The sequence below is a fragment of the Canis lupus genome, chromosome 9 (genome assembly GCF_011100685.1).
Source record: "Canis lupus familiaris isolate Mischka breed German Shepherd chromosome 9, alternate assembly UU_Cfam_GSD_1.0, whole genome shotgun sequence".
NCBI classification, from domain to species: Eukaryota; Metazoa; Chordata; class Mammalia; order Carnivora; family Canidae; genus Canis; species Canis lupus.
Genome location: NC_049230.1, coordinates 24,580,547 through 24,596,215, shown reverse-complemented (window position 1 = coordinate 24,596,215; position 15,669 = coordinate 24,580,547). Strand labels below are relative to the sequence as shown.

At 37.1% G+C, this 15,669-nt stretch overlaps 1 protein-coding gene across 2 annotated transcripts in view; it reads left to right on the top strand.

The window, feature by feature from the left end:
- The window catches only part of SKAP1 (src kinase associated phosphoprotein 1), a 287,830-nt gene that overhangs the window by 55,842 nt on the left and 216,319 nt on the right, over nucleotides 1-15,669 (top strand). For both annotated transcript variants that reach the window (XR_005364446.1, XM_038547555.1), the window contains exon 3: nucleotides 8,216-8,241. Coding sequence is in view for 1 of the 2 variants with exons in the window: in XM_038547555.1 (XP_038403483.1) it covers nucleotides 8,216-8,241 (26 nt within the window). In the remaining variant the exon portion in view is untranslated. The remainder of the gene's footprint in view (nucleotides 1-8,215; nucleotides 8,242-15,669) is intronic.

Here is a 15,669-nt window from a genome sequence, read left to right as displayed (position 1 = left end):
TCTCTATCTCTGATTTTCCTCTTGACACTCTGTTCACAGCCCACCTCTCCTATCTCATGCACCCTGTTCCAAATCTCTGGTCTCTCTTCTTAGTCTCCAGTAAACTGCCTTACAGGTTTTATCCCTCCCATACAGGCTGCATATTTCTGCTGGTTTGATTACAGTGGACATCATTTCCCATCCTTAAAAACAAGCAAACCAACCAACCAACCAACCAACCAACCAACCAACCCTTCAGTTGCTCCCCTTTATCTACAGAAAGAAAAAAAAAAGTCTAAACTCTGATTTGACACTTTTGGTCTTTTATTTTATCACAACAACCTGACTGGCATTTTTCTTTAATAGTTCATTGAGTTATAATTGGTTGCCTATTACATGTAAGGAGGGTGGGGATTACATAGACATATAACCAAAATTTGCAGTCCTGATGCTAGAACATAGGGGAAGGATTATTTCAATGCAAGTTTTCATTGTTGGGGTGAAAGACCATAATCATTGACTAATTGAGAAAAGCATCCAGATTTCTTACTGTTGGTATCCAGGGTGGTTGCTGGAATGACCATAGCAGGAATTTTATGTACTGAAAGTGTTGTGGAAGACTCCAGTGATGAGTAAGGTCTTATTTCTTTTATTTCTTTTTTATTGTCTGGGAACAGACTTCTAAAAAAATCAATACCATCAGGCACCTGGGTCACTCAGTGGTTGAGCATCTGCCTTTGGCTCAGGTTGTGATCTCAGGGTCCTGGCATCGAGTCTTGCATCAGGCTCCCCACAGGGAGCCTGCTTCTCCCTCTGCCTATGTCTCTGCCTCGGTCTCTCTGTCTTTCATGAATAAATAAATAAAAAACTGATACTGTCAACATTAGATAACGTTGCTTGTTTATTATTTAATAAAAGCTTAATTGTGACCATTTCATAAGTAGGAGAATATTGTGTTACCTTCCAGAGTGGGTTTCTAAAACTTGTGGATACAGACTCAAGACCACAAAAATATTGCACCCCAAAAAAGAACCTAGGAATGTCTTATGTCAGGTCCTTCTATTACTTGAGTTATATGCTTGTCTGTTGTTACCATAGTGTTTGTTATTTACTAACTTAGATTGATGTCTGTTTATGTGTAAATATCTCATTGTTTAGATTGTAAGCTTCTTGTAGGCAGATATTAGGTCCTGTTCTTTTGATAGATTGAAGGTACAGGGGCTAGGGAGGGCACCAGCTCTCCTCCAGGGCCCTTCCCATTCCTGCCTGTTTCTGAGGCTAGCACCCCAACCCCTGGGTCCCAGCCTTTGATGCCTCCACCAGGGATTTCCACCAGATGGTGCTCTTTTCCCATTTCTGTTCTTGGGTGTCACTGGCCATATTACCCTTTGCCATTTGCCCATTCTTTCTGCAAGGCACTGGTACTAGAAAGAAAATTTGAAATCAAGTGAATCTTCCAAAGTGAGAAAAAGAAGTTATAGGAAATATCTACAGTGTACAGACTGTAAGCATTGTTCAGAAAAGCCATTTCCTTAGGCATTTATCAGTCTCAACCATGTGGCTCACTGATCAAGCTCAATTGCAAGGGGTTTTCCTAGTGTTATCAACTCATTATTGAAGTCCTGCTCAACCAGGTTTCCATTTGAATTCCATTTTTTTAAAGATTTTATTTATTTGAGAAAGAGAGAGTGAGTGAGAGAGAGAGAGAGAGACAGAGAGAAGAAACAGGGGGAGGGGCAGAGGGAGAAGGAGAAGCAGACTTCCCCTGAGTAAGGAGCCCCGCATGGGGCTCAATCCCAGGACTCTGGGAATATGACCTGAGCCAAAGGCAGACATTTAACGGACTGAGCCACCTAGGCACTCTGTGAATTGCGTTTCTAATATCAGTATAACACTTCATTATTTGCAGTCTTTGGAGATAGTCATTACCAGCAAAACAGAGATGGTCAAGAGAGAAATAGAAGTCATTTCTGGACATTAAGTAGTACAGACTGCCTATCCATTTAGAAGGCATCACTGTTTTGGTACAAAAACCAAAGTTCAAATTTACATCCATAAGTCATCAAGAAGAGATTTGATTTTGTTTAGCAGGTGGTTTAATGAGGCAGAGAATGTATGATATTTTTTAAATTTCCATAAGTCACAGGTAAAATAACATGTTTAATACTTCAGTTGCAAAAAAATTCATCTAGATGTTCTAGATTTATAACATTACAGATGTTGGCCTTTCTGGGTAGCTAGTTTTATAATGCCATTACAACCTTATTCATCTAACCGAGAGGGTCTTATCATTTTGAAGGGAAAGACTTACTGACATATTTGGGAATCTAATGAAATTTATGGATTCTTCTTCAAGGGAAAAGAAAACATGGATTACTTTTCACCCACAATTTTCAGGAGCTCATGAGTCTTCTAAAACTCAACTGTGTTGGGGCACCTGAGTGGCTCAGTGGTTGAGCATCTGCCTTTGGCTCAGGTCATGATCCCAGGGTCCTGGGGTTGGGTCCCACATTGGGATCCCCTCAGGGAGCCTACTTCTCCTTCTACCTATGTCTCTGCCTCTCTCTCTGTGGCTCTCATGAATAAGAAAATAAAATCTTATAAATAAATAAATAAATAAATAAATAAATAAATAAATAAATCAAGCAAGCAAGCAAGCAAGCAAGCAAGCAAGCTCAACTGTGGACTCTAAGTTAAAGATGTCTCATCTAAAAAAAAAAAAAGATGTCTCATCTAACTACTCTCTAATACTAAGCTATCTGACAATAATAGATTTGTTTTCCATGTTGCAGTCAGTAGAAAAGCAGTTAATGTGGGATTTAAGAGCTCAACCTCTGGAACCAAGGAGACCTAGATACAAATATGGATTCTGACACTTAATAACTATGTGGTTTGGGTCAAATTGGTTGACTTCCTGAGTTTCAGTTTCCTAAACTATAAAATGGGAAAAATAATAGTATTGACCTCATAGGATTGTGATGAAGATTAAATAAAATATTACATATAAAACATATACATAGCACAATACCTAGCATATGTTAAGTGCTGAATATGCTAATGTTTAAGTTATAATCAGGAAATGGAACTATTTTTCCTTCCTAGATATTTGCAATAATATGAGGAGAGTTACAGTTGTTTGTCTTACCTACTTTGCCAGGATCTTAACTGACTGAGTGGTGAAAGTTCTGAGTACTTTTTTTGAAAAAGATTTTATTTATTTATTCGTGACAGACACACAGAGAGAGAGGCAGAGGGAGAAGCAGGCTCCATGCAGGGAGCCCAATGTTGGACTCGATCCCGGGTCTCCAGGATCACACCCTGGGCTGAAGGCGGCGCTAAACCGCTGAGCCATCCAGGCTGCCCTGAGTAATTTAATCTCAATAACCATGTTCATTGGTTGGTTCCATGGTTAAGAGGGGGCCACTTGATGGGATGAGCACTGAGTGTTATACTATATGTTGGCAAATCGAACTCCAGTAAAAAAATGTACAAAAAAAAAAAAGAAGTACAAGTGGAACATCACCTAGTGTGTACACATGCTTTCTGTGTGGTAATATTGTTGAGTGTAATGATGCTTCTTACAAGCAAATGCCAATGATGGGCATTTGAAAAACAAGCTGTAATTGACTGGTTATGAGAGAAAACTTCCATAAGCATGGAAAATATTGAAGAGTGCCTGGTATTTTGAATAAAAGGTCTTTTATGTAAAAAAAAAAAAAAAGAGTTTGATTCGTACCCCAGCCCCCCATCTAATGATTAAGAATTGACAGCTTTACTTTTAGCAGAATTTAGTGTTCTGTGACTCTTGAGTGGCAAACTAGAGCAGTTTATTTTCAGTTTGAAAGATACTGAAATATATCTGCAGATGGACAATGTGTATTATAGTCACCGTTTCATCCAAACCACCAGAGCAAAGCACTTGTCATATAGAAGACATTCAACACGTATTTGTTGCTGAGTGGCTGAATTCTGTTACAATAGTAAAAAGTCTTTAGAGAGAAAAAAAATCAATCTTTCTGAGTGCTTTTAAGTTAGATTGTATTTTCAAGATTTTTCTCCTTAACTTGTTATTAGAGTGTACACCCTGGAACTAGTTGCTAGGATTGGAAACTTGTCTGCCTTATTACTAGCTATGTAAACCATGAGCAAGTCATCTTACTTCTCAATGCCTTGGTTTCATTATTTATAAAATGGGCATAATAATAGGGCCATAGTGTGGAGGAATGAGTTAATATAAGAGAAGTGTTTAAAAAAATGTGCAACCATATATTTGAGAAATATTTTTTTTTATTTGAGAAATCTTGATATTGTTATTGTCCTTGCTGTTACTGTTGCTACAATAGCCTCAAGATCCCCTCACTATGGTGAATCTCATTTATTTTGTTGTTACCTTTCCCAAAACTAAAGTTCACGGAAAACCGCTCTAATTTAAAAACACAAATAGTGGGAGTCTGGGTAGGTCAGTGGTTGAGGGTCTGCCTTGGGCTCAGGACGTGATCCTGGAGTTTGGGGATTGAGTCCCATATCGGGCTCCCTGCATGGAGCCTGCTTCTCCTTCTGCCTGTGTCTCTGCTTCTCTCTCTGTCTCTCATGCATAAATAAATAAAATCTTTAAAAAAATAAATAAAAACATAAATAGTGAACTTTGTCTCACAGGTAATGTAACTCTAAATTTTCTAGACTCTATTCTGCAGAGCCAATGAAATGTTAGGAAATTTTATTCTTCCATTTTCATTTTTGAAGGATCAAGTGAAGATGGATTTATTTTGACTGAATGTGAAAACAATAATCATCAATATGGTTGCAGCAATTTCTGTCTGCTCATTCTGTACTCATCTTTTTCCAGTTCCAAATATCATTTGCATGGACCTGATGATGTTGAGTATGGATATTGCAGCAGAGTGATAGCTTCCTTTTCATATTGAAGCTGAAGCTTCAAAGGGAAGATTAAGGAAGTGTTTGTTATCTATCTGCACAGGCCTGATATGAAATTCTGAGAGGCCTTTAGGATAAACACAACTGTGTGTGTGTGTGTGTGTGTGTGTGTGTGTGTGTGTGTATGCCTTTTCTTCTGTGTAATTCTATTGCAGTGTTTGTATTTTGGTGTAAAATGTCTAGTTTCAGACTTGTTGGAGTCTCTGGCTAAGGGATAATTGTTTTCAGAGTGAAAGATAAGAATTAGAAGATGTGGGCAGGATTTGACTAAATGCCTCCTAAGGAGTGTAGAATTCTCTAATGTGGGGTCATCTTTCCAGAGAATGTGATGAAGTCCATCCATAGGATATATTTAATGAGACAAGATCAAGACTTTAAATGTGTTGTGTCCAGCAGAGAACAATCTATGGTACCCTTCAGTGAGGGATAAGATTGCTCACCTTTTGGCTTTGCTTTTTAGAAGTATCCTCCGTGTTTGTGTGTGTACACAAACTTTCTTTAGGGTTGTACAGTTAAAATGTATAGTAAGAAGAAGAGGGAAAGGTAGGGTAGCAGGATTGTTTTATACCTTCTGAAAATGAAGAGAACTAACGTTCCACTTCATACCATTTCATGTCAAGTTCATATGATTTTTAATGACAGAAATATTTAATTATGGCATCATCAAGATTAAGGCAGATTCTGCTTTTTAGCATCAACTAGATAGACCTGTTACTTTATTTAATACTGTTAAGTTGAATTCTTTATCTGTAATCAGCCTTCTCATGATACAGCTACTATTGGCAGAAGCAATATTCTTAGTGTATGTGAACTTACAAGATCTTAACTAAAAAGAGAAAGCAGGAAACCAGGGTCACTTTACAGTAGATAGAGAAGGGAACTGGAAATATGTGTGTGCATTGGAGTGAGGATTGTGGGGAAGAGAGGACAAAAGAAAAGGCTGAGATAATAACATGTTTCACTTACTTAACAATTTGCCAAGAGTTGGCCTTTTAACTGCTACAAGCATGGCTCCATTTTTTTTTTTTTCTGGGTGAGTAGATGAGAACATTAGTAGCAATGTTCCTGCTGTTGCATCAAATACATTTTGGAAGGAGAAGTACACACACATGCACACACACACACACACACACACCCTTGCACAGGCTCACATCTAATTTCTATTTATATTGAATTGGAGGTTGAGTAATGATTGGAATCAAGGGCTAAAGCAAGGCCTCAAGAGAGGGTGGGAAACAGCAAGAGAAGATAGAAAATTGCTCTCCCCTTTGATAATTTGCTTGATTAGCTGTGTTTTATTAAAAGAGATTTATGAAAAAACTCTTCATAGTGGCCAATGTACAGTGGGAAGCTGCACCGTCTGCTGGGGAAGATTGACCTGTTGCACTAATATTATACAACTTGTTTTAAGTTATAACCACTCTCAGCCTACATATGCCTTTATATTGACATGGACATCCTTCTTCCCAGCTGCTGCAGTTTACCTTTCCCACCCCTTCCTCCTCTCATTCTCTCTCCCTTTCCACTGCAGGTGTCAGAGCTGCCCTGAACTTTCCCTGCCCTTTCATCTAAGTATCTTATATTTTCCTTCACCTGATCGCCTACCCAGAACTGTTCTGGTAAAAGAAAGGAATAAGAAAAGTCAACCAGGAGGTTTCCCCATCTTCTCTTCCTTATCTCTGATAATTCATCCTGCCTTCCTTATCTCTGATAATTTCCCACAAATGCATCTCTGAATTATGGTAACATACTCCCTCTTATCTCCTACTTCTTCATCTCCTGAACTTTCATCTTATAAAGAAATAATCTAGATACTCACTGGGATGATATTTGTCTCTAAAGTAGCCTCACCTTCTTTCAATCATGTGTTTACTGGAAAATACACCTTATTACCTATGTATTGCCTTTTTTAAAAAATCTTTTCTTTTGGGGAGGGGGGTTATGGATTCTTTTAAGAATTTAATTAAAAACTCTGAACTCTCTCCCAAGGAAAAGAAGTGTTCAAATGAACATTCACACTCCTGAGAGGTCAAGATGAAGATAGAAAAATATTCATTCTATTTAGTGACATGGAATTATATCCATAGCAGAAATTAATGTGTGGTTCCTATAAGCAAGATTGGAGTATGTTGAGGAGTGAGTAGGAGGTAAGACAACAGAGAAAAACTACTGACAACACTTTTTAAAAATTCACTATGATGGGAAGGGAAAGAGGACAGCAGGTAGAGGGATATGAAGGAAGTGAAGAAGTTTGCTTTATGTTTATGCAAGCATAAATACTGATGGAAAGGGCCAAGTTGAGAGGAAGAGGTTGCATATATACAAGAGAAAATCGATATAGAATAATATAAGGTTCCTGTGAAGGTAGGAGGTAATGGAATTCAAAGTACAATAGACTTCTGTGGGTAGCCATCCTTTATAACATTGTTTCTATGGGGGAAATGCAATTTACATTCCAAATAAGTGACTTACAAATGATCCTTTTGGTCAACGCCATTTCATTAGGTTGAAGACTTGAAGGGTTGTTAGTTTTGCCAATATCCCAAAATAAAAGAGGAGATGGAACGATACAGTGGACTGCAAGAGCCCCACTCCTGGCACAGACACTAAAATGCTAGGTGACCTTGAGTCAGTTGTTCATGCTTCACCTGCAAAATTAAGAATTTAGGCCTAGAATTATTTGAAGTTGTGTATGGGGGAGGAGGGAGATGATGTTTTGGTTGTCATAACAACTGGGGTTGCCACTGGTATTAGGTGCTGAGGACCAGTGATGCTGATTATCCCATAATACACAGGACAGGTTGTCACAAGAAAGAACTGTCATACTCAAAGCCTATAGAAATGCTGATGAGAAACTCTGGACCATGGCTGTAACCTCGTAGGACGTTTCCAGCAACATGGTCAAAACGGTCTAAGAAGTTACAGTGAGGGATCCCTGGGTGGCGCAGCGGTTTGGCACCTGCCTTTGGCCCAGGGCACGATCCTGGAGACCCAGGATCCAATCCCATATCGGGCTCCCGGTGCATGGAGCCTGCTTCTCCCTCTGCCTATGTCTCTGCCTCTCTCTCTCTCTGTGACTATCATAAATAAATAAAAATTAAAAAAAAAGAAGTTACAGTGAGTTAAATGCCACTGAGAATCTTTCAAATCTCAGGGACAAGCTTTTGGTTTTTCTCAAAGTGCCTTGGCTAGTTACGAGTATTTAGCAAGCCTTTTAGATTAGGTGCTGTCTCTACCATATATGCCAACCAAGACTGAAATACAAGTTTGATTTATCTTTATTCTTTTCCTTGTATTTCAGGTACTATTGGGATTTGCAGCCCCAAGGTGAGTGCTTTTTGGACATTTATGGTTTTACACTAAAAATGTGTGGATAGTATTGTTGACTTCTGCGTCTTCTAAATAAGCTTCTACACAGAATGGTATTAGCCATTTCTAAGGAAAGTTAGTGGAGTGTTTAATTAACCCTCACCCTGCTGGGCTCCCCCACCCTGCTTTTTAGCAACAAGAGGCTCTGATGCATCTGCCTTCTGAGTGGATTGGTGCTAGATTATTTTACTGAACCAAAGCTATAATATGCTTTTACTCCTTGAGCTTTGTCAGATGCCAACAGGATCCACTAACATTCAAATAAAATGGTGGCCGAGTCCATAATAAAAACCTTGGGAGGGCTCCAACTCAGCTGATCCTTCATTTGCTCCAGAAATAAATTCCAGTATGTTACCTCCTTGGTCACAGTGCTCTTCCACACAGCCTGCCTGTCTGGCAGCAGAGAAATGTCAGAAATGGAGTAGTGTTGAAATTCCCACTAGAGCAGTGTTATCACATTTTAATATGAGCCTCACTGCAGCCTTGGTGCTTCTAATTGCTTTCAAACCATTGTTTTCCTGCTTTTGCTAGATGAACCCAGCATCTGGCATGATTCTAAAAACTACAACAGACAGCTGTGTGCAAAATTAAAAAAAAAAGGAGAGCATTAGAACATATTTTTAAAAGGTTCAAAATTGTATTTTTTTTCCAAATTCAACTTGAAAGGATGTCTTTAAAGTGTACATATATATTTTTCTTTTTAGTGCTCTGACTGAGAATATCAGAAACATATTCTGAATATTAACTCTTAACCTATTATGAATGGAGGATTTTTATTTTCTCAGAGAATCAGGAAGAGTTTTAGATCCAGCTTACAAATAGCTTTATGAACTATTTTGCTCTAAAACTTTTTAAAATCAATTGTAAACTTTCTAGTTTTCCTATTTCTATTCTCTTAATATTATCAATGTATCCATTCTCAGTGAGCAGTAATACCTTAAACTCAAATTGTGAGGAATGATACTAGTTTTACGAAAAATTTAATTTTCCTAGATCAAACTTGTAGTGTATTTGAAGTCGATTTAGGCTTTTCTTTAAAAGCAAACTAGAAATAAAAATCTTACATGTTTAAAACTTTTTGACTCTTGTAAGTTAGTCAACGGTATTTATAATATTTTAAATAATGTGATGCAGCATTACTGTATATCTCACTGTCCTAAAGCACTTATGGCTAAAAATGTAGACTAAGAATAGAGAATTATATGTAATAATGTAGCAGTTTGCTTTGCAAAGTGTGAAATATGCTATTCAGGCAATGGCCCCATATAGTTCAGGGTTTAACAGATGTTAACCAAAATCCACAGGGGGCAGAACATGAATGTGAACTGTGAAGGTAGAATTAATTACCTAAAGGAGAAATAAAGAATTAGTGTCAGAGCTATGGTATAGTAATGTATTGAGAAGAGAAGAGAATTTTAGAGTTGAACACAAGAAACTGTATGGGACTACAAAGACAAAGGGCAGATCTTACCAGAGTCTTGTAATAGTGGCATTGCAGTCATCCTCCGGTTTGTGGCAAATTCCACCCAGCCTTTCTCAGAAAGAGGACAGAGGTAGAGCAGCCAAGGGGACAATTGAAGAACAGAAAGCTGCATTTGCTTCTCAACAATGACTGGATATATATAGGAAACTCTTTGCTCATTTAGAAGCAAATGTAGGGAAGATCAAGTTGGAAAACCCATACTTGTGTCTTGCCCTCAGCCTTGCTCTTCCCCCTAAGACATTTTTGGGAGTAGGGTATCTTTTACCTTGCTCTTTTGATCAGATCTTAGTTGACTGTGTGCTTCAGAGAAATTGGCAGGGTGTGTGGGGGCAATAATAAGTTTCTGTAAGGTACTAAAGGACAGTTTAGGAATATGAAAAGTATAGGAATATGTAAATAAGAACAGCTGGCAGAAGAATTTAGAAAGCCCTGGAAGATTAGGTAGTATTGGGAAGGGAGTGAGAAAGGACAGAAATGATGGCCTCCAACTTTCTTATCATTTTTATCTATGGCAGGATCCTCGTGCAGGAAGATGATGCGATGAATTTGATTAACTCTAGGCAATTGCCTAAATACACACTTGTGTTCTTTAGGATAAAAATAAAATAGAGTCTGGTGCCTGGAAGGAAAATAGTTCTTTTTAAAAAAATATTTTATTTGAGACAGAAAGAGCACACAAGCAGAGGGGCTGGGAGGAGGGTAGGGACAGAGGGAGAGTGAGAAGCAGACTCCCTGCTGAGCAGGGGGCCCAACTCAGGGCTCCATCCCAGGACCCTGGGAATCATGACCTGAGGCAAAGGCAGATACTTAACCAACTGAGCCACCCCCCACCCCAGAAAATAGTTCTTAATTATAAAAGATCCATTATTTATAAATCTATTGAGTAGCTACATTTAAACACCTGGCTATGGAAAAGTCTATGAGTTGATACAAGGTGTTGAAAGGGTAACCTTTAAAGAAAGATGCTTGGGTGAATGGACTGCCCAGGCATAGAGAAGACTGCAAATAAAATTTTTCTTATCCATCATTCCATTCAATCCCAGGTTTAATGTGAGTGGAGGAGTGACCATTAAATAATGTCAGGGAGAGTCTTGTCTGTTCTGGGGAAGATACTTGGCATGTTAGAAAGAATATGGACATTGAGGCTTAACACCTCGTATAAATCCCACCTAAACCATTTAGCTAAAGGTCATGTGACCTTAGGAAGTTGCTTAATTGCTCTGAAACTCCGCTTCCTCATCTATAAAATAGGGGATCTGCCAGATACTGTGCTAAGTACTTTATATGCACTATCTTATTTAATTCTCAGAACAGGGATGTGTGGGTGGCTCAGCAGTTGAGCATCTGCCTTTAGCTCAGGGCATGATCCTAGAGTCCCAGGATCGAGTCCCACATCAGGCTTCCTGCATGGAGCCTGCTTCTCCCTCTGCCTGTGTCTCTGCCTCTCTCTCTGTGTGTCTCTCATGAATAAATAAATAGAATTTAAAAATAATTATCAGAACAGCCCTACGAAATAGACACTAATAAACCCAGTTGACAGACATGGGCACTGAGGCACAAAGAGATTAAAAATTATTCAAGATTGTGCCCCTCGGGATCCCTGGGTGGCGCAGCAGTTTGGCGCCTGCCTTTGGCCCAGGGCGCGATCCTGGAGACCCAGGATCAAATCCCACGTCAGGCTCCCGGTGCATGGAGCCTGCTTCTCCCTCTGCCTGTGTCTCTGCCTCTCTCTCTCTCTCTGTGTGACTATCATAAATAAATAAAAATTAAAAAAAAAAAAAAGATTGTGCCCCTCAAGGATTCTAACTTGGTCATACTGATTCCATAGCATTCACTTTTTTAAAAGGGTGTAGCTTTTTTGAGATATAATTCACATAATATTAAGTTCATCCTTTTAAAGTATACAAGACAGTGGCTTTTAGTATATTACTGAGTTGTACACTCATCACCACTCTCTAGTTTCAGGACATTTTCATCACCCCTAATAAGAAACCCCATGCTTATTAATAGTTCTAAAGCCAATGCTCTTCATCGCTGTATTTTACCATCTCGTTGCAGTACTGTTATGAGGACTAGTGGTAATATGTGTAAGTCCTAGCATGGAACCTGGATACTAAGAAAATGTAGTTCATATTTACAATAGTGTTAATGGCAATTCTTTCCCTCACATTTCCACCCTAATTTTCTTATCGGTCTACTGTCACCTTCCTGAATGATGTTTATTAATAAAGAATGAAACATGGGGAAAATAAAACAACCCAAATAATTTATTACTTTAATGTAGAAGGAACATAAATGAAAGACTTCTTTTAATGAGCTCAAATATGATTGGAGAATGTGAGAAAGGCTTTTTATTTTTATTTTTTAATAAGACGGATTCCTTTGACAATTCAGGTCCTGCTTGCTTTAAGAACTTTTTGTCTACTTAACGTTTCACTTAAAATTACAAAGAATATTCACTGGAATCTTTGCCATGGAGCTTTTACCATTTCATTAATCAGATACTCAAAACATGATGCTGATCAGATGTTAAACAACATTAGTTTTACCTTTTAGATATGCTGACAGTCTGACGTTACGGCATTGAGCCAGCTGATTTACTTTATTATGTTTAGTTTCTCTTTTTATAAAATGAATTAATAATCAACAGTTATAGTTTAATCAAATTTGAATTACAAGGCACAATGTTTATAATTAAAAATTTATTGCTAGAAAAACATCATCATGAATATTAGAAAAATTGCTCATCATAGACCCAGAATCTAAATCAGATAAAACAATATTTAAATAAAAATTTAAGAGAGATCTTATGTATATAAATACATACAAAAAGTCAAAAAAAGTCATTTTTTGTCCAATGGTCACTCATATTACATTTGTGTTGTGATAGTGGTAAATATGGGCCAGTGAAATTTCTTGCCAGCTTGAAGATTTTTTGAGTGTTTTTATAAGTGGTATAGAGAGTTTCTGAGAAAATCATTTAGTATATTTTAACATGAAAATTTTCCACTGTGTAAATCTTAAAATCTCATGAAATGGCAAGCCTATATCCCTTGTCAAGGTAAATTTATGCCTAAAAATATAGCTTGGTGAAAATGAGTAATGCAAAGTGAAAAAAGAAATGTTATTATAAAGTCTTATTAGCTATAGATTAAAAGATTTAGAAGGCATATCAACTAATGTGTGGACCTTATTTTCATCTTGAGTCCGATAAACTATAAAAACTTGTATCTATGAGAGAATTGGAAATGTGAACACTGAATATTTTATGTCAAGAATCTACTGAAAAGCTTTTGCACAGCAAAGGAAACAATCAACAAAAAGAAAAGGCAGGGGATCCCTGGGTGGCGCAGCGGTTTGGCGCCTGCCTTTGGCCCAGGGCGCGATCCTGGAGACCCGGGATCGAATCCCATGTCGGGCTCCCGGTGCATGGAGCCTGCTTCTCCCTCTGCCTGTTGTGTCTCTGCCTCTCTCTCTCTCTGTATGACTATCATAAATAAATTAAAAAAAAAAAAGAAAGAAAAGGCAGCCTCCTGAAAAGAAGACATTTGCAAATCATACATCTGATAAGGGTATTAATTCCAAAGTATATAAAGATGCAACTTAATATCCATAAAACCTCCAAGCAACCTGATTTAAAAATGGGCAGAGTGTTTAATAGACATTTTTCCAAAGAATATATATAAGATGACTAACAGGCACGTGAAAAGATGATCAACTTTACTCATCATTAGGGAAATACAAATCAAAGCCACAATGAGATATCACCTTACACCTATCAGATTGACTAGTATCAGAAAGACAAGAAATAACAAGTGTTGGCAAGGATGTGCAGAAAAGAGAACCTTTGTAACGGTCGGTGGGAACATAAATTGGTGCAGACACTATGGAAAACAGTTAGGAGGTCCTAAAAAATTAAAAACGGAACTACCATATGATCTGGCAATTCTGCTTCAGGGTGTTTATCCAAAGAAAACAAAACACCAATTCAAAGAGGTATATGCACTTCTATATTCGTTGCAGCATTATTTACAATATGGAAGATATGGAAATAAGCTAAGTGTCCATTGATGGATGAATGTTTATTTAAGACAATGAGGTATATTTATACAATGGAATATTATTCATCCACTAAAAAGAATGAAATCTTACCATTTGGGACAACATGGATGGGCCTAGAGAGCATTATGCTAAGTGAAATACGTGAGTCAGAGAAAGACAAATACCATATAGTTTTACCTATATGTAGAATCTAAAAACAAAACAAATGAACAAACAAAGCAGAAAGAGACTCACAGATACAGGAAAGAAACTGTTGGTTACCAGAGTGGCTGAAATAGGTGAAGGGTACAGACTTCCAGTAATAAAATAAATAAGTGATGGGGATGTCATATGCAGCATAGGGAATATAGTCAATAATATTGTAATAACTTTGTATGGTGACAGATGCTAACTAGACTTATCATAGGATCCATTTCATAATTATATAAATATTCAATCACAATGATGTATCCTTGAAACTAATAGCTTGGATGTCAATTATACTTCAACTAAAAAATAATCTATTGTTAATTTTTTAGGTGTGACAATGGTGTTAAGCTTTTATATTTTTAAAGAGTCTTTATCTTGGAGAGATGCATACTGTGTTATTTAAAGATAAACTAATAGATATCTGACATCTATTAGTCAGAATAATATTTTGAGCACTAAAATAATAGATATTCAAAATGATATGGGAGAGGAAGAAAGAAATGGAGTGGGGATATATATGAGATAAGATGAATCATAAATTGACTCTTGTTGAAGATGGATGACGTGTATATGGGGGTTCATTACACTATTTTGCCTACTTTTGTATACATTTAAAATTCTTCATAATGCAAAGATAAAAGAAAAAGAAATACATATTGAGATTAATAAAAAGTGACAATTTTTGTTAATGAGATGTAGCACATTAAACATAAAATACTTTATGTACTTTAGACACAAAAAACATTTTTAAAAAATTTCAAGTTTAATATTTTGTGATGGAAAGAGCATGAATTTTGACGTCAGACCTGAATTTGAATCCAAACTCCTCTACTTACAAACTGCATGAGCTATGGCAAGTGACATAACCTCTTCATCTACAAAATATTGCTCACAATTCTTGTTAGCTGTAAGAAATTATAATGAGATTATGACCTCATGAAGAGAGCTTGCCACCTGATAGTCACTTACTAAAGTGGTAGCAGGTATTATTTTTATGTTTCAAAGTAGGGCTATTTGAGTAAATCCACGTATAGAACTTAAACAATATATTTCACATGTCCTCATGTAAAATTCATCCATTCCAGCTGAATCCTAGTATAAGGCCATGTACATATTTGTGAGGTTTGCACTTAAAGGATGTGTGTGGAGAAATTTTATTGGTAGGCGCTTCAAAGGTTAGATTTATGAGCTTGTTGCTCTGTAATGTCTGAGACATGTTGAATCGAAGCATAGATGTCATTTAACTTCTCGTCTCTTACTATCACATACTTGGAGCATGTAGTTATGACAGCTACAAGAAGCAAACCATTAAAGCAGCTAAGAAACACAATCTTTGCACTAAAAAAGGAGAAAAGGGTTTCCCTTTGAAGTTGAAGAGAAGTGTTTTTAAATTAATGGAGTGTACAGTGATTTTACTAAGTTTTATTTATGAAAATACTCTTTGCATTCATGCCAAAAGGTTTTAGCACAGTCGTAAGTAGGATTTATACAAAGAAACACAGCCCAAATTTATGATGTGTTTGCAACTGTAAGAAAAAGTCTGAATTTACAATATTTGTAATTTATTGTTAAATATCTTTCTATCACTATTCCCGGAATGCTAATATTTTATAAACACAAGTGTTGGTTATGAACCTAGAATATCTTAACCT